Source organism: Tachypleus tridentatus, chromosome 10 (genome assembly GCF_004210375.1).
Source record: "Tachypleus tridentatus isolate NWPU-2018 chromosome 10, ASM421037v1, whole genome shotgun sequence".
Classification (NCBI taxonomy): domain Eukaryota; kingdom Metazoa; phylum Arthropoda; class Merostomata; order Xiphosura; family Limulidae; genus Tachypleus; species Tachypleus tridentatus.
Window position 1 is genome coordinate 136075215 of NC_134834.1, and position 20063 is coordinate 136095277.

Sequence of the window (20063 nt, forward strand, 5' to 3'; positions counted from 1 at the left end):
TTCACTGACATTGATAATGTTATTTCTTTCTTCTTTTGTTTTGGAGTTGTAGGGAAACTATGTTTTTATTTATTTTTCCCTTCTAACTTCAGGCAGCATTTCAAAGTGTACAAGAATATTAGTAGAATGTTTACAAAATTAAAGTAACTATTATTTAGTAGAATATATTTGTTTCGAATCTATGAAACATTATTGTATGTTTAAGAAGTATACTTACAGTGTCACAGAGAATATTCTTATTGACTACAATGTGCAGTAAATAAGTGCCTTTATTTTAATTTCCAAAGATTAAGTTAATTTTATAAAGCAAACTTATAACTGATTTTTTATGACAAACACATATAATCTCAAAATTTAGTTGCATGTACGTATATAAATACAGACACATCATAATAGTAATACTTTAGTTGTAATCTTGTTTACTTTTTACCGTAAAATTACAATTTCAAAGACCTTTTAAGAAAACACTTAAAACCTATTTCAAAGATTTTAACTATAAAATAAATTGGCTTTTATGTTGAAAGATTACTAACAGAAGCTTGTTAAAGTTAGTTTAAGAATCACTTTCAATGAAAGTAAAAAGCAAACTAAATGGAATAGGAATGATTATTGATAGAATTAATCCATTCCTTTAAGAATTCAAAATTTAAATATATTACTTAACCAATATTCTTGCTTAATACATATTAGCTTTCTTAATATGAAAAGTTTTTTCCCAGTTTTTCATCCTATGATTTGTTTATTATTCTTTGGGGAGCATGGATTGAACAGCCAAAGCCATTTGATTTGCTTTTAATGTTTTTCATTTTGGGTATTTCATATGTCTTACAATCGGCAAGTTCTGGCCAATCACAATATTTCTTCCATGGATTGAAGTGCAATTTACGTGGACAGTCCATTAGCTGTGGCTTTAACAATGAACGAGAGCACATTAGATACTTGGAACACTCTGTAGGATGAGGAAATAAAACTTCATCTTTTGGACATTCCAACACAGACTGAACATTCACTGCATCCTTCACACCACCCTTATTACCAGCTTTGTCAATAGCACGAATTGCTACATAATAATCTCCCTCTGGTAAGTAAAAGGATATATACTGTACAGTGCCAGCCAGCTGAGGTTCAAGAGAACCCCTAATTATATCATTAATAGAAATGACATTATGTTTAATATTTTCAAATTCTTCAATAATTTCCTCTGGAAAATTGGTTTTCAGGTACTTTATTTCATAATCTGCAGCTGAAAATAAAAATTAGACTCAACACTACAATAAATTTAACTTTTCAAAATGTCTACAAAATTATAAAACATTAACCTGTAACTCATATTTGTCCCAAATTGAATGTTAAAAATGTGTAAAAAAAAGTTAAAGGAATGAACATTGTTTATAGATTTTTTGTGAAAATTAAATTTTTTTGTATTCAGGTTTTAATATATTGCTGTCACAATAAAAGTTTGAAATTATCAAATTCAAGAATTTGCATTTGTAAGGATATGAACTGGTACATAAATTATCTTACCTGTTCCAACATTGTAATCATCTCCTGGTGCCACAAACTGAATAGTAATAACACCATCATTGAATGGGGGAGAAACATTCTTTAAACGATGTATTTCACTTGGAGGTATTCTGTCTTCTTCAGTGGAGTTGAAATCAATAGCATTTATAAAGGTGCCTACTGAAACAACTCGCTGAAAATGCCCTAAAGAAATGCCAAACTATATATTATAAAATCTGTTGTGTATTAAATTGTTACATGAATTCTACAATGTTTTCCTTTTAGATATTTAGATTACCTAATCTTTTTTGTGATATAACTTCTGAAAAAGAAAATTTTACAAAATTAATATACCAACTGAAATTATGATATTTTATTGGATTAACTATTAACAGAGGATTAATAATGTGTACCTAAATAATGGCCTTTTAAATAAATTATAAATCATCTTAACTGTTTTTTGAATGGTTATGTTTATTCTGGTTATCATGCCAGTGCCACAGCTAGTTGTTGTATAGTGCCTGATATGACTATGAAATATGTCTTTAAAAGTATTCCATTGTTAGGGACTTTGTGTGCTACTTTTTTTTTTAAATGTAGCATATAGTATATGGTATAATAATAATACCAAACCCAGCCAGGACAGGTTTAAAATTCAAACGGACTCTCTTCATTGTACCAATTCAGAAACTGTTATATAATGTATAAGGAACATAGCTGTCACTTCAATTTTAATTTTGGTAAATTATTTTCTGCTCCTAAGTATATTTTTGGAAAGGTCTATTCATGTTTGATATGTAAAGACAGTAGTCACTCACTAATTCCATTAAAGACACTAAACTGAATACACAAGAGCTAATTTACGCAAAGTAAGCAAGTTATTCTTCAATACAGATTGACTCATAATTAAATAAATATATCTTGATGTTTGCTTTTTCAAGACATAGAACAATGTGGTTTTCTTTACACTCTAATGTAAACTAACCATAAATGCATATTCTTTCTTTTTTTTTTGTTCCTATTAATGAAAACTATTAATACCAAAGGGAGTACAATTATTTTCTAACTCTTGGTTTTTACTTCACATTTAGTAAATAAATTCAAACAATTAACAGAGTACCATTTTCAGTTAAATGATTACATATCCAAAGCTGAAAATGTAATATTTCTATGAACGAATTTTACAGTAAGACTTATCTTTGAACATTAAATCTTACCTTTCATTTTCCATCTAATGTCATGTTGAAAAGCTGTCTCAACTTGAGTCCTTCCTGGAACACTTGTCACTTGGACTTTCACAAAGTATCTTCCTCCTCCTGAAAACTCAGTAAAGTAGTTGGAATAAAGTCCATCACTAGACCAAAAGTCTGGATCTACATAAAGCACAGATATTATTAGTTTCTCTCATTATTTTGGATCTTGGTTTAACTTTTCATCAGAAATTAACATTTATCAGGTTCGATATTATGTATATTATTGATATAGCAAATGGTTAAAGTTTATTCACTGAGAAGTCCAAGCGTAATAATCATGTGACAAATCAGATATTCAACTCAAAGAAGCTTTTATTTGAATCTCTTAAGATGCTAAGATGATATAAAACTTAAAATTATTAAAACATACAAATAGAGTGTTTCTTATAGAATTACTTCACAAGTTATTAAAAAATTTTTATAACGATTTCTGCTGAAATTTGAACTTAACAAAGTGTGTCATAGCAATAACACTATGTAACAAATTTTTTACTTTTTCTCGTTCCTGAGCAAAAAGTGTTATTTCCCAATTGCTTATGCCTAAAGTAAATGGAAAAGACCTATTTTTCTCTTCAAACTTTGTTTTTGTGACCTGGGTAATGAAATTTTCAAATTTACCCATTTTCCAAAACATTCAAGGTAGATTCTGTGCTGAAGAGTTGATAGAGAATTTACCAGAATGTTGTAGAACTTAAGAGAATTTCAAGAAACTTTTAGAATGTTCTAGAACTTTCCACAGTAACATATACAGGGACTCTCCACTCCAGTTTAGTTCTAGCTGCCTAAGTGAACACATAGACCTATCTGATTTTATCAGAGATGGCATCAAGAAGCTGTAAGCATTCTCCAAACACATTCTGCTATGTATGTGGCCAGTTAATCAAGACAAGAGTGAAAAAGTACTATGCGACAGTATCTGATAAAATGTGTAAAGCCTACAAGGCACATTTCGGCATGCTTGTCGGAGATCAAGACAAAGCCTGGGCACCTCATTTTACCTGTAAGCACTGCAAATAAATTCTAGAAGGTAAGATGGACAATTTTTGCTTGCTTGAATAGTAAGATTTTATATTGTACACATTTTAGAGCTTTTAAAATTTGGTGCACCTCAAAGAGAAATACAAAAGCATCAATACCTTGCTAGAAGCCTTGAAATATGATGAGTATGGCTGAGAGACTATCAGATACTTCAAAATGGTGACATTCCTGATGGGTCTCCAAGGGGGCTTTACCAAGTTTCCCTGTTATCTTTGCCTTTGGAACAACAGAGACATCGCAGCGCACTACAACAGGAAGCATTGACCACAACGGACTGAGTTTTCTGTTGGGAGGCACAATGTCAAGTGTGAGCCACTAGTGGACCTCCAGAAGATGTTGTTCCCACCATTGCACATAAAATTGGGTCTTATGAAACAACTTGTCACAGCTCTTGATAAGGAGTCTGCAGCCTTCAAGTACCTTCAAGACTTGTTCCCTAAGCTGTCTGAGGCAAATGTTAAACCTGGTGTCTTCATTAGACCACAAATAAAGAAGACCATGAAGTACACAGAAATTCCCCAAGAAGCTCAGTAGGAAGGAAAAAAGCTTGGGGAAGGTTTATTGCAGTGGTTTGGGGCTTCTTGGACAATCACAAAGCCAAAAATTACATGGAATTGGTTGAGGCTCTGGTGAAGAACTATGGCAAAATGGGCTGCAGGATGTCCCTGAAAGTCCATATCCTTGATGCTCATCTTGATAAATTCAAGGAGAACATGGGAACATACTCAGAGAAGCAAGGCGAGCACTTCCACCAAGATATACTGGACTTTGAACGCAGCTACCAAGGAGCATATAACAAAAACATGATGGGAGACTATATTTGGGGGCTGATACATGAATGTGATTTACATTGCAGTCGCAAATCTCTAAAAACTACTCACTTCTAAATATTTTTGTTCATTTTTACGTAACTTTAGTATAAATGCATGTAAATCTTGATTCATGTGTTGTTTTATTCAGACCTTAGGTAAATGAAAATGTGCAATTTGGCCATTTTTTACATAGAAAATAGGTTAATTTCTAAATTTCATTATCCAGGTTACAGAAGCAAAGTTTGAAAAGAATAATGGCCATTTTCTGTACTTTTACAACATAAGTAATTAAGGAATAACACATACTATCCAGAAACAAAATTTGTATTACATAGTGTAATTTGTTTGGCTTCACTTAAACTAAAGAAAAAAGGAGGTGTAGTCTTTCTTCTTGCTATCTATAAAATACAGCAAAACAATCCTAGAAATTACATTTTGCCATTATTTTATTCATGAAACTTAAATAAAATAGCTGTATATCCTACCTCTAATAGAAATCAAATTTGGGTAAAATCAAATCCCAATGATTTTTTAAAAAAAAACATTATTCAAATGTACTTTGCAATAATAATAGGAATTTGGCTTTAAATAATAAAAAAGTATCCAATAGTTAAGACACTAAACTACTATATTCAGGGAAAGCTACATATCATTATTTTCCTCAACTTCTCACTGGCAGATTTTTTCTCTTTAGTTAAATAAACAAATCAAGCAAAACCAGTTGTTAAAGATATCTGATATAATTTACCTCCAAGGCCATTGTCAGGCAAGTTTTTATAAACAGTTGCTCCATCAGGGCGAGAGATTTCAGCCATTACACAGGCACCACTAATAGGTGATAATCCCTGGCGAACATCAGCAACAATAACCACACGAGGAGATAACTTCTGTAAGTTTTCAACACAGTAAGATGAAGTCCAGGGTGAAGCTTAACAAACAGATACTTTTAATAAAGCTTGAGTTATAAAAATGACTGTAATAAATCACTTAGTAATATTTTATATATTGAAATTTTATTTTGAATTTAGAGAAAAGTAAGAATAATATTTTTAGATAAACTTACCCAGTACAGCTTTAGTTTTTAAAATACTTACTTTTGCTATATTGCCTGCAGGAGTTTCGTCCACAAATAAGTGGACAGATACTTGGACTGGTTTTACTTGATGATTATGTGGCAATGATGTCACAGTCAGAGTAGCATTTGGTGTAGGTTCAATATTTTTCAACCAAATTTCATATTTCCAAACACCAGTCTAGAAAAGAATTATTATCACTGAATGCAATACCAGTTTTTAATAGCTGTTTGTTTCAGATTCTTGCTCAAAGTAACAAAAGAACTATTTGTGCATAATCATTCATAACATAATTTCGTACAACTGATTTGAGAGAAGACAGCTGCTCAACAACGTTCATCTGTTATAATACAAAATAGTTTAATTTCACATTCTTTTAAAACAAACCCATGGCTCCAAAGTGTGGAGTGTCATTTCACAGTCTACACACTCACACTCACCAACCATTAAGCCAGACCTGACTCATTTTTAGAATAAGCTAATGGATTGATACTCACTTGCAATAAAAAAGTTTAATATGGCAAGTGTATTTACTGATGTAAATCGAAACTAAATAGTAATAATACTACAAAAATTATTTGTTTGTAATCTGATAACTGCTTAACAAGTTTCTGATTTTTAAATTATTGTTTGTTTTTATATTTTCATTTACAAATGTTTTTACAGAATATAACTTTATATATATATATAAACCTCATGTAGACAGCCTTCACAACATTGTCATTTTCGTGGGCAGCCTTTGCAGTTTAGACTACTAGGTAAAGATTACCTATCCAGTTTGACTAGTGGTCATTATAATCAGATTCCAAATTATTGTTAAGGTTAGCAGCCTATAGAATCACCTGAATGTTAGTTATTTACTGATCTTTTTTTTTTCTATTGTAACATATTAATTATAAATTAGTTTATTTCTTAATGTTCAGCTGCTAAGCTCTTAGAGTCTTCAGAGAAGTTTCAAGAAGGACTATACATGATGGCAGAAACCAAGAGTCAATCCTAGATCTTTTTATTAGAAATGCTGATGCACTATCTTTTCATTGAACATCTCCCCCAATTAGGGCTAAAACCAACTATCTGAATGTTTTCAAGAGTGGTATCTAAGTGTTACTGACTTCATGCTGATTTGAATAAGTATTTTATCAGTTAAGTAGATGTAAAAGATTTGCAGATTTACGTCTGCAGTAAATTAAAGAAATGAGAAGAATATTTTGACTTGTGACTTTTAGGAAAACCATAGGTGTGTGATGGTGGTGCTATGTTAAAATTGTACTATTAGTTGTTAGAATGCTTTTATTTAGAGTTGTTTTTTTTATTTCCTTAGGAATTTATTAATATTTTTCTCCATATGAGTTTGGCATAATCTTCTTGTAGTGGCTGTCTTCAATTAAAGCTTCCAACTTGATGGTATGTTTCTCTTTATCTTTGATTAAAGTGGCATTACCTTTGTTTTTTAGTAATGTTGTTATTGTCCTTCTTCAAGGTCTCAAGGAAATAGTTCTGCTAGAATGGTGTTATAATGAAGTTTAAACTGAATTCATGGCTTTCTCAACTGCTGAATTTATTTTGATCCTAAATTCTCTTTTCTTTTCTAGTAGGCTTAAGCTGTGTCTTCTTGTTTACTAAGCACCTTTTTTTCTATGTCTTTCCATAATTGTTTACTTAATATTATTACTGTGAATTTAAGTTTATCTTTAGTGTTAACAGGCTTTTTGTTTTGCAAACTGATAAGTGAATTTAGTTTTGTTATTTGAATTTCCTTAGTATGTGAGTATGTGTTAGTATGAAGTTTGAATCGTTGATTACATATTGATAATCTGTATTGTGTATTATATTATATACCTTTGTATACTTACCATTATGGTTATTCTGCATCTAATGTGTATTTATAGGATGGTACTTGATCTATTTCTGGAATGTGGCTTTACTAAGTTTCTAAGTTATTCTTTGATGGAAAGAAGTTTATAAAGGTAGTTTGACCTTAAACACCATAAGGAATTAATTAATCTGTGTACAGTCATTAAAAAAGTGAGATGATTCTAAGTTTTAACTACTTTACCTAAATATATTACAAATTCTAAGGCTATACAAGATAAAGCTGAACAACTGGATATCATTAGTTATCTATACAATATCTTAAGTCTAATTATTAATTAATTGAAGGTAACTACAGATTTCAAGTGACTAAGACATTTCTATTACTTTATCTTTCACCCAACCTTTTTTTCTAATGCAGCTTTTTTAAATTTTCAGTGTTGATTAAATGATGTACTACATATGATAATAATTTATATCATCATCAACCTAATCCAAAGGATGAGAACACAGTTGTTTTTGGTAAACAAGCTTCACTACAAGTAAAACAAATCGTACATAATATGGCATATAACTGAATTAAACATTAGCTTAAAAATGTTATACATAGTTTTAAACTATAATAACTGATAAAGCACTTTACTTCTAAAATATGACTCATTATTAATAATCAATAGACATTTCACTTGGGGACAGTGTGTGATTTAACAAGAAAAATTATTGATTATATTTACAAATAGTAATGGTTGTTAAAGTTTCATAGAAATGCCCTGTTCACAAGGCATTTAATTTGGTGTAAAAGCCTTGATTCAAATCTTAAGATACCTTTAAACACTTTACCTCATTTGACAGGTTGTAGATTATATGATTGCGTATTCCATCACTGGAAGTTCTGGCATGGTCTAACATGTACACTGAATGGCTAGTTGGGCTGGTTACTTTGAAGCTGGACACCTCTAATTTGTAAAAGTAAGAAAACAGTAGCATGGTATCCTTGCCAAGTTCTGGATCTACAGGAAAAGTTCCCATTACATGGTCCCAGTTCCAAGGTACTTGTTCAGAAACAATCTGGTAGGTTTTAAAAATACTTAGGGTAAAATTTACTGGCTGGATAAATTGAAAAGGGAAAAAACACAATTAAAGTTACAAAAGTAAAGCTATTACAAATCAGTATACATACCATAATGTTTTTAATGAATTTTGTAGATTTTTTTATTGTACCAGATTTTTAAACATTACTCAACTAAATCTACATATTGATTCCATAAAGTAAAACACAAGCCAGTATTATAAAGACACAAGAATAAAACAATGAAATGCATCAGAAACAGTAAGAGATAATTAGACATTAGCATTTTTATGAGTTCTCAACACTTCATTTAACTGGATCAAGATCAAAGAGATTATACTTCTGCATGTATTTATTACTTAATAGCCTGCTTATTCATATTACCAAAATAAATCTGACATAATATGCAATGTTTTTATGTACAAAATATCATGAAAAGTATCATCATCAAAGCTATTTGCTTAGACAACCAGAAAGTAAAGGTTTTTGAAATTATTTTTTTCAATGTTAGTAACCTCACAGAGTAGCAAAAATTAGGTGTTTTATAAGCTATAATTTCAATGTTTCAATTAAGATGTTAACTGTTAAGTAGGTGTAGAGTATTTAAAATAATATAGGAACACAAAAATCCAATATATGAATACATAAAAGTGAGACATTAGATACAGTCTAATGAAAAGTGGGCCAGTCAGTTAGTAAGCTAGCAGTAAATCAGTGATGCATAAAGCAGTTTTATTTCCTTTATTTAGTTCAGTGCCATTAATTCAGTGAAGTATTTTGATCAACATTAGTTATTGCATATGTCCAGTCATTATATAGTATTGAGCAGTTTTGTTTCTTCAGATAGTTTGAAACCAGTCATTCAGTGAAGTACTTTGGTAAGTGTTACTTTATTCAGTTACTCTGTTGACTAGCAGTGCAACAGTTGCATTAAGTTTATTTTTACATTAGTTGTAGTACCATTAACAGGTATTTATATTTGAACATTATTTGTAAACTTAGGCCTACAAATAGAACAGTATACAAGTGTGGTTAGAATGTAGAAATGTTGATAAAGAAATAAAATAATTTGTTACCATTATTTGAACTGGCCTTTCAATTATTTTCACCAAATAATATAGAATAACCTGCCCAGAGAAAGAACAACTTATAACATTGTTTCCTGAGGTGGGATTATTTATTCAAAATAATCTTGCTATGAATGATAAATCAATGAAATGAAGAACAAAGGAAGAGAGCATTAAGAAAAGGTCAAAAACAAAGAGACAGAAAATGAGAAGAACCAGACAGGAAATTAGATGAAAGAAACAGAAAAAGGATCAAGATATAAGAGGTAGACAATTGAAAGAATATGACAGAAAATGAAAAAACGATAAAGTGACAGCAGAAGAAAAGTTGAAAGAAAAGATAAAGAAGTTCTATTTGAGGAATAATTAAAATAAAAAATAAATCCATTTGAAGGCAATATTAATGAAGCTATTGAATATGTCAGAGGGATTTAGAACTGAAGAAGTAGAAACATGAACTAAATAAAGGAAGACATCAGTGAGGTGGAAAATAACATTAATGATAAAATCAATCATCTAGAAATAACTTATTAAATGCAAATATCAAACCAACTACACCTTTCTCTGCATATGATGAAGAATATGCAACCTCAAACACCATTTACTACAACATCTAGAAATTGAGAACCTATTTGATCTACACCTATTACCACTACTTCTGTGCCATCTGTTGCTGCATTACCTTCCTATAGTATTCCATCCATAACATCACTTAATTAAGTTTCAGAATTTAGCTTTCCAGTTTAACATTCTTCAATTGAAAAACCAATAAACTATTATGTAAAGGTATCATGGGAGTTATAATAGGTTCAGCATGAAATAATTTCCAGATTGAATGAGTGGAATTATAAATAACTATTTATTTTGCTGTGCAGCTTTAACAATAATAAGTAACCTTCCAGCTGAGAGCTGTAACGACTATCAAGCATTAGTAGCTGCTTTATTTATGCATCAGGATAAAAGAACTTACAAGTTATTTACACCTAATGATGTTTTGGTAATTGACCTCAAGGAAGCATAATATTGAGAACTAACTTCATGCAGAGACACAAATGTGAAAATAAGTTAAATTCACAGTCTATAGCTGGTAAATCCTGTGCTCTATATAAAATTTTCTACATCAGAGGTTGAGCTTCCCATGACAATTAGATGTAAAATACTCAAATTTATTTTTTAAAAAGTCTTAATTAAAATCTAACGATTGGGTCATAATAGAACCAAACATTTTAGCATGCTCTGATGAATTAATGGTTGGTAAAACTCTCAAAAATCTGTGCAATAAAGATGCCATCACTAATGCCATGAACATAACATTAACTCTGAGACAAACCTGGATGAGAAATTGTAAGATGTGATTTGTAGAGGGAGTACTTCCACATCAAGAAACAAGGTAAATTGTTTTATCCAGTCATTTAGAGTGACTGGTTACTCTAAATTCTTTGTTAATGGAAAGAATTATTAAGTGTAATAATGCTGTATTATGCTTGTAGTTACCTTTACAAAAAGTTATTGGAAGCCCTTAATCAAATCATAAACTAAGGACAACTTACTAACTCACTTACTAAAGCTGTGGAGACCTTACAGTTGAGCATTGGAAACAATCACATAAACTTCTTAAGGAATATGAAGACATTTTCTATTTATGTCTTAGGTGAAATAAATATCTCTTAAGATTAATAGTGGAGATGTAGCAACACCAATACATCAGTTAGCCAGAAGATTACTACTTACAGAAATGACTAGAGCTTTCAAAACGATAGAAGCCATGAGAAACAAGAAGAGATAGAAATGAGTGCTTGTCCTTGGTTATAACAACTTCTGAAGAATAAGAATAAATCCACAATTTTCTTTATGGACTATCATATATTATGAATAAAGACAAAAAGTACAAAATCTGCCCAATCCAAAGGATTAATTCTGGATTTTCTTCCTTGATCAAAATGGTTTTCAACATTGGGTCTTAAGAGCAAAAATTGGCCAGTGCAAATTAACAAAGCAGGTAGAGAAAAGGTAGCCCTTGCTGTAGGAAGTGAATTGTGGCAATTTGTCATGTTATCATCTGTATTATGTCAGATTTCAATATTTAATAGTTTGCTTTATCTTAACTACCCTGGAATGTTGTACTGAACTATTTGAATGACATAACTGCACATGGAAGGACCTTCAATTATGTGTATTATGGGATGAAGAAAGTTCTGATTTAGTTGAGGAAAAATAATCTTAAGCTTAATCCCAGTGTGAATTATTATTTCAATAAGTGAGTTTTCTTGGACACACAGTCAGCAGAGAGTGGTGTCTAGAGATCTATTAAAGATTGGCCAACACCAAAAACCTGCACAAGGTAGGAGGATTTCTCGAACTGTGTTCTTACTATCATTTTGAGAAACCATTCTCTGCCATAGCCTGTCCTCTACTTACATGAGTTACACTGTGTAACAAGTTTTGTTACTGGATATTATGTGATATTTTTTAATTGCTTATGTTGTAAAACACAGAAAATGGCCATTATTCCCTTCAAACTTTGCTTCTGTAACCTGGATAATGAAATTAACCTATTTTCTATGTAAAAATGGCCAAATTTGCACATTTTCATTTACATAAGGTCAGGATAAAACAACACATGAATCAAGATTTACATGTATTTATACTAAAGTTATACAAAAATGTTTAGAAGTGAGTAGTTTCTCGAGATTTGTGACTGTAATGTAAATCACTTTCATGTATCAGCCCCTAAATGTAGTCTCCCATCGTGTTTTCATCATACGCTCCTTGGTAGCAGCGTTCAATGTCCAGTATATCTTGGTGGAAACGCTCACCTTGCTCCTCTGAGTATGCTCCCATGTTCTCCTTGAATTTATCAAGATGAGCATCAAGGATATGGACTTTCAGGGACATGCTGCAGCCCATTTTGCATTTTCTTCACTAGAACCTCAACCAGTTCGACATAATCTTTGGCCTTGTGATTGCCCAAGAAGCCCCGAACCACTGCGATAAAGCTGCTGCAAGCTTTCTTTTACTTCCTACTGAGCTTTTTGGGGAATTTCTGTGCACTCCAGGATCTTCTTTATTTGTGGTCCGACGAAGACACCAGCTTTAACATTTGCCTCAGACAGCTTAGGGAAAGAAGTCTCAAAGGTATTCAAAGGCTGCAGACTCCTTATCAAGAGCTGTGACAAATTGTTTCATAAGACCCAATTTTTTATGAACTACCTATCACAAACAACTACTCAACAAACTAAAAAAGGAATTGAGCACTCCTCCTGTATTAGCATATCCAATTCTGGAAGACTCACTCATTTTAAATGCAGATTTTAGTGAATTTACAGTGGAATCATTTTTGTTAATAATACAATATGGAAAAGAACTGTCAGTTTTATTGTGGCCAAGACTCTATACAGTAGACGTTTGTGACTTGTTGGTGATAAACTTTAACAATAGATGGATGAAACATAATCCACTTGTTTTACAGCATTATGTTCATATCAAATACAAATGTATGTGCAAAATTTCTTACACAGTTGTATCCAAAGCTTCAAATAATTGTCTTTTTCATGAAAGTCCACACAGGTTGATTCAATTACTTTTGAACACCCTTTGACAAAATAAATTAATCTCCTCTATCTCTGTTATTTTAATTCAAGCTGTAAAACTCACTTTAGAAATTGCTTTTTATGGCTAAACTAATATGCTGTCTGACTTTAAGTTTGCCTTCTCTTTCGCCAAGTTAGTTACCTTGCACTAGGTTGGTTGCCTGTGTGTATGTATATATATATATATATATGTCTGAGTGAAGCCTAGAACTTTCAACAAACTACAAAACACCATGATGTAATAATACTCACTTAATGTAATGAGAAAAACTTAGAAGGTTTGAGTAACATAACGTCAATTCACTATTGCTTCTGAAAACAACTTACTCTAATGCTCACACAGTTCAGGCTAATTAATACTCTTACATTAAAAAAACTTAAAATCAACAGTCACGCATTTCTCACAAGAACATGTGATTGCTTACTATAGCAATGCAATGAAGGTATTAGGTAGGAAGTATTATAAATCTCAAAAAGAGCTAATACACGTTGTTTGAGCCCTAACTAATTTCCATTATTATCCTTATAGAAGAAATCTTTCAGCACAGTAGTGGTGGTTCAATATTTAAAATCCAGGCTAGACTAGAAATGTTGGTGCAATATCTCACATATCTTGTTTTGCTAAAAAAAAACTTGGGGCATCTTTACTGCAGTGGTTCGGGGCTTTTTGGGCAATCACAAGGCCGAAAATTATGTGGAACTGGTTGAGGCTCTGGTGAAGAACTGCGGCAAAATGGGCTGCAGGATGTCCCTGAAAGTCCATATCCTTGACGTTCATCTTGATAAATTCAAGGAGAACATGGGAGCACACTTAGAGGAGCAAGGCGAGCGCTTACATCAAGATACACTGGACTTTGAACGCCGCTACCAAGGAGCGTATAACGAAAATATGATGGGCGACTATACGTGAAAGTGATTTACATTACAGTCGTAAATCTCGAAATATTATTCACTTCTAAACTTTTTGTTCATTTTTATATAACTTTGGTATAAATACATGTAAATCTTGATTCATGTGTTGTTTTATTCAGACCTTATGTACATGAAAATGTGCAAATTTGGCCGTTTTTACATAGAAAATAGGTTTATTTCTATATTTCATTATCTAGGTCACAAAAGCAAAACTTGAAGGGAATAATGGCCATTTTCCGTACTTTTACAACTTAAGCAATTAAAAAATAACATATACTATCTAGGAACAAAATTTGTGTTACATAGTGTAACTTGTGGTCACACACTTTAACTTAAACGCCTAAGTTTACAAATGGTGATATTTAAATAGAAATTATTCCTCGTTAATGGCATTATAACTAATGTGAAATTAAAGTTACTTCTACAGTTTCATGTCTAAATGATTGAGTAACTGAATAAACTACTATTGATCAAAATACTTCACTTAAACTCAATATTTCGCTGAATGACTGGCACTTAATAAACTGAGAAACTACTCAATATATATCACTGATTCATTACTATTTTACTAATTGACTGGTTTACTTGTATTTAGATCTCTATCTATTTTAAACATTCGTCGAAGTTATTAGATTTTTCATGACGTTGTATATACATTTAATATCATACAAACTGTATCTAATATATAAGTTAAAGCATTGAAAATACAGCTTACATCTCTTCCCTCTGTCTGGGTTATGAGCAGTGCTAATGCGAAAACAAAGTACTACATTAAACTTACCAGTTTTCAAGTCATTGCGACTTTTTTATGTGAACACTAGCTGATTTAAGTCTACCCTAAATAAAGTAATATGTGACAACAATAGAATTCGTAGTCCTTCTTTACGTTTTGTGAAAGACTCAGCTAAGTGACTATCTCCTGGACATTAACGGAAAAGGTCCAAAGGCACTATAAGTTTTAATTGAAACATCATTGATGATGGTAGGTTGCTTGTAGATTAGTTTTCTACTAGTTGATAGTTCATAAGTAGTAGTGGAAGATCCTCATCCCATATTTACTCACCTCTTCATATAATGACTAATTTATTTAAAAAATATACAGTTACATCTCTCCAGAGATGAATGAAACGCCGTTGATCTGGTCTTTTTTTATTCATTCCCTAATGGCATAGTATTACGTTTGTGGATTTATAATGCTAGAATCCGGGTTCTGAATACCAAGGGTGGCCAGAGCACAGATAGCCCATTGTGTAGCTTTGTGCTTAATTACAAACAAACAAACTTTTTTTATTCCAAGGATCTGACATATCCCCGTAAACAAGGCTGACTCCAAATTCTATCCTTGATATGACTGGAGCTTCATAAAAATAAATCTTGAAATCATTTCACTGATAACTTGCATTCTTACAGTTTATACTTTTTTGTTGAAAACAGCAGCTTCTGGCCGTTTTGTCAAATAAACTATCATATTTATAAAATATCTATTCTAACCTTTACTTTGTGACAGAGGATCCAGTATGTCAACAGAAACTCTGTCAAATGGTGCTCCAACACTATTGTATTTACCCTTGCTCTTTCTTTTGTGGATCTATTCATTATCAGCATAGTTCACATGATTTACACCAATTCTCTACAAACCATAGCACCCAATCCAAGAGAAGCACTCTTATGCTTTGTCCAGTTTCTTAACACCTAAACATCCAACCATTAAAAAGGTTATGAAAATGACAGAATGCTTCTAACTGTTAAGACTGTGAAAGGACTGACTGTGATCATTGTTTCTGTTAACTGATATCTCTCAATTTCTGACATAAGTCATCTCTTAATAAGCAAAGGTAATCCATTTGTATTCAAGACATCTTTGTTTTTGGGTTATGTAGAGCAACTGTTTATATGAGGGTATTCTTGTTCTTGAAACATTTGTGTCTGAGCAACTTTCAGTTCAGTCTTGAACCACATTAGTTTTTCATCATCACTTCTGTCTGTTTTATCCATGATGATACTCTCTCTAGCTTATCATGTTATTGGAACTATATTGTGTTTCTCCATCTTCACAGCGTTTGTAGATTTTAGCAAAACATGATATGTGAGATACTGCATCAACATTTCTACTCTAGCCTGGATTTTAAATATTGAACCACCACTACTGTGCTGAAAGATTTCTTTGAAGTGTAAATCTTTGTCTATAAGGGTAATAATGGAAATTACTTAGGGCTCAAACAACGTGTATTAGCTCTTTTTGAGATTTACAATACTTCCTATCTTATACCTTCATTGCATTGCTATAGTAAGCAATCACATGTTCTTGTGAGAAATGCGTGACTGTTGATTTTAAGTTTTTTTAATGTAAGAGTATTAATTAGCCTGAACTGTGTGAGCATTAGAGTAAGTTGTTTTCAGAAGCAATAGTGAATTGACGTTATGTTACTCAAACCTTCTAAGCTTTTCTCATTACATTAAGTGAGTATTATTACATCATGGTGTTTTGTAGTTTGTTGAAAGTTCTAGGCTTCACTCAGACAATATATATATATATACACAGGCAACCAAGCTAGTGCAAGGTAAACGAAAGAGAAGGTAAACGTAAAGTTAGACAGCATATTAGTTTAGCCATAATAAGCAATTCCTAAAGTGAGTTTCGCAGCTTGAATGATAATAACAGAGATAGAGGAGATTAATTCATCTTGTCAAAGGGTGTTCGAAAGTAATTGAATCAACCTGTGTGGACTTTCATGAAAAGGACAATTATTTGAAGCTTTGGATACAACTGTGATAACCAATAGTGTAAGAAATGTTGCAAATATGTTTGAATTTCATATGAACATAATATTGTAAAACAAGTGGATTATGTTTCATCCATTTATTGTTGAAGTTTATCACCAACAAGTCACAAACGTCTATTGTATAGAGTCTTGGCCACAATAAAACTGACAGTTCTTTTCCATATTGTATTATTAACAAAAATGATTCCACTGTAAATTCACTAAAATCTGTAATTAAAATGAGTGAGTCTTCCAGAATTGGATATTCTAATACAGGAGGAGTGCTCAATTCCTTTTTTAGTTTGTTGAGTACTCGTTTGTGATAGGTAGTTCATAAATAAAAATTGTAAAAACATGATGGGAGTCTATACGTGAAAGTGATTTACATTACAGTCGTAAATCTCGAAAAACTACTCACTTCTAAACATTTTTGTATAACTTTAGTATAAATGCATATAAATCTTGATTCATATGCTGTTTTATTCAGACCTTATGTAAATGAAAATGTGCAAATTTGCTCGTTTTTACATAGAAAATGGGTTAATTTCTAAATTTCATTATTAAGGTCATAAAAGCAAAGTTTGAAGGGAATAATGGCAATTTTCTGTACTTTTACAGCACAAGCAATTAAAAAATAACACATACTATCCAGGAACAAAATTTGTATTACATAACGTGATTCAATTGTTAGGAATTGACATTTGTCAATAGTACAACTATTACATTATATTGTTAGAACTTTCTGAGATTCTCGTTTGTTTTAACTGAGTATTATTGCATCAAAATATCTAGAACTGCATGGAATATTCTATACTTCTATCGTGATGTAAATACACATAAAAATCATTATTGAGTTCTAGTTATAGACTACGTGATCGCGATTTAAGAAACAAAAAGAGTATAGTGGAGATTTTTAAGTTGAAATTATCACAGACTATATTGTAATAGCAGAGTAAAGAAGAAGAATTCGTATTGTTAATTGTGTTTTAAAGTAACTGAACCAGCCTGTGTAGAATGTGATGAAAAAGAGACAATTATTTAAAACTCTGGATACAACTGTGATAACCAACAGCGTAACAAACATTTTTATATACATTTTATTTGTTTTTAATATATTAATTTAAAACAAGCGGAATGAGCTGCTGTTTATTTATAGTTGAAATTTATCGCAAACAAGTGACGGCCGCCTACTGTAAATAATCCGGCCCTCCAAAACCTGACAAATTTTAACAATGATTTTAGTTTTTCAAAATTGATACACAACTTTTACGCTTTATCTTAATTTTCTGCGAAATTTTAATTTTAGTCTAAGGTTTAAATTTAGTTTAACTTACAGAGAAGCACACTAAACTAATAAAGACCTTTTAAAATAAACTCTTAGCCTCGCTTTTGTCATTATTATTTATATTTTAACTATAAGGTATGTAGAACATAAATTCTTGTCCTTGTTTTATTTTGCATAGTAATATGTTTGTCAATAAACATATTTCTGTAAATTATGAACTCTCAATTCTAAGTATTTCTCTTTACTGATGAGATAGCATTATACTCGATAAACCGCTATTATCTAACATTCCAAATCGCAGGACAAACATGTTGCTCTGCGAGAAAAACCTCTTGACCCCGAATACCATACTTACGAAATTATCAAACGCCCTTATTTTTAAGTTTCAATAGCTTCTAAACAAAACTGAATTTACTGTCAATGTTTTATATTTTAACAACTTCTAATGCTCTTACCCATAGGCGGTGAGGAATTTCTCCTCTCTGTGCAAAATTGACAATGTCCAAGAGCGCTTCATCCATTAACAGCATCGCATCTTCACTAGGAATGATGTAAGACTTTCCATAACTAACAGTTGCCAGGTGGTCCAGCTGCACATCTACTTTGCAAGACAAAGCAAATGTTCCTACTCTGACACCAGAGTTGGACACTTTGGTCATAATATTTGTTAGATTGAAAGCTTCATTTTCAATACCATCCGTAAATATCAGTAGCAGTCCCCCTGCAGTTCCTCCTCTACGCTCCAGTATCTAAAAAAAAAGAAAAAAAAACATTAATAATTATATAATACAATTATAAATTGATTTTTATAATAAATAAATGTTTAACATTCAGAAAAGAATGTTTTAACTAACATCTATTGTTATGAATAACTTAAGGCAATATCTAAGGAAATAGGGTATTCATATCACTAGAATAATCAATTTTTGTTTAAATTGCATTAATATATACATTTCTTAAATACAAACTATAAAGTACTCAAAATACTTCCATTCCAATCTTTTTCTGGTATTAATAGATTAATTGTATAGAATCACTAAATTAAAACACTAAATATAGGAGGAAGGGAATTACAATTTATGAAACCAGAATTATGGTTTTTAAAACCATAACTTTAAATATTTCTGTAATTTAGTCAAATCAGTAAAAATTTACTAGATAGGAGTACTATGTATATACATTAAAAATTCACAATAGTTAAAGGAACAAAAAAGTAATGTACATAGAATTTATAAAATATGACAAAATACCTGTAGTCCGCTATTTATTCCACAAGAAATACATGTGCGTCCTCCCGTGGCAGAAGGAAGTTTGGAAGAAAGTGCATCCCTGCCTTCTGCTACAAATGTGAGGTCAGCAAAAACATGTGCCGAATCGTTGAACCCAACAATAGCTATCATACTTCTATCAATTGCTAGATAATTGATGAAACGCTTTAGACTACTCTGTAAAGTTCTGGAGTTATTCTGTAAGAAAATTAAAAAAAAAACACTTCTCAATAATAACATTTCGTCTGTCGAATTTCTAATAGTCAAGACTCTAGATTTTCATCTCGTACAAAATTGTTGATATTTACTTTTTCAAAAATTATAAAATAAATCATTATTTTTCTAACATACCATTTAACTTCTTCATTTTCTTTACATTATGGCTAACCAGCTGAACAAGTCTTAATTTGTCACGAAATCATAAATTCTTCTTTTAAACATTTGTATAATACAGGTCTCAACTAATGAAAAGCAAATAACTCATATGTTAATCAATCTATGAAAAAATAAAATTGTTTTTTTTTATATTGAGACTAACCTTTGCTTTTTCAAGTCTTATTGTTGTGTCATGCTATCAAGTTGGTTTCAAAATGTTATACTGTAGCACAAACAAACTAAA

General features: G+C 31.3%; 1 protein-coding gene across 1 annotated transcript in view; it reads right to left on the reverse strand.

The window, feature by feature from the left end:
- Positions 1-371: 371 nt before the first annotated feature.
- LOC143230402 (calcium-activated chloride channel regulator 1-like) overlaps positions 372-20063 on the reverse strand; it is a 44214-nt gene continuing 24522 nt past the window's right edge. The window contains exons 7-14 of the mRNA XM_076463910.1: positions 19427-19642; positions 18632-18925; positions 8332-8559; positions 5701-5859; positions 5355-5493; positions 2721-2876; positions 1525-1707; positions 372-1243 (exon numbers count right to left, since the gene is read on the reverse strand). Of these exons, the coding sequence (XP_076320025.1) occupies positions 729-1243; positions 1525-1707; positions 2721-2876; positions 5355-5493; positions 5701-5859; positions 8332-8559; positions 18632-18925; positions 19427-19642 (1890 nt within the window). The 3' untranslated portion in view covers positions 372-728. The remainder of the gene's footprint in view (positions 1244-1524; positions 1708-2720; positions 2877-5354; positions 5494-5700; positions 5860-8331; positions 8560-18631; positions 18926-19426; positions 19643-20063) is intronic.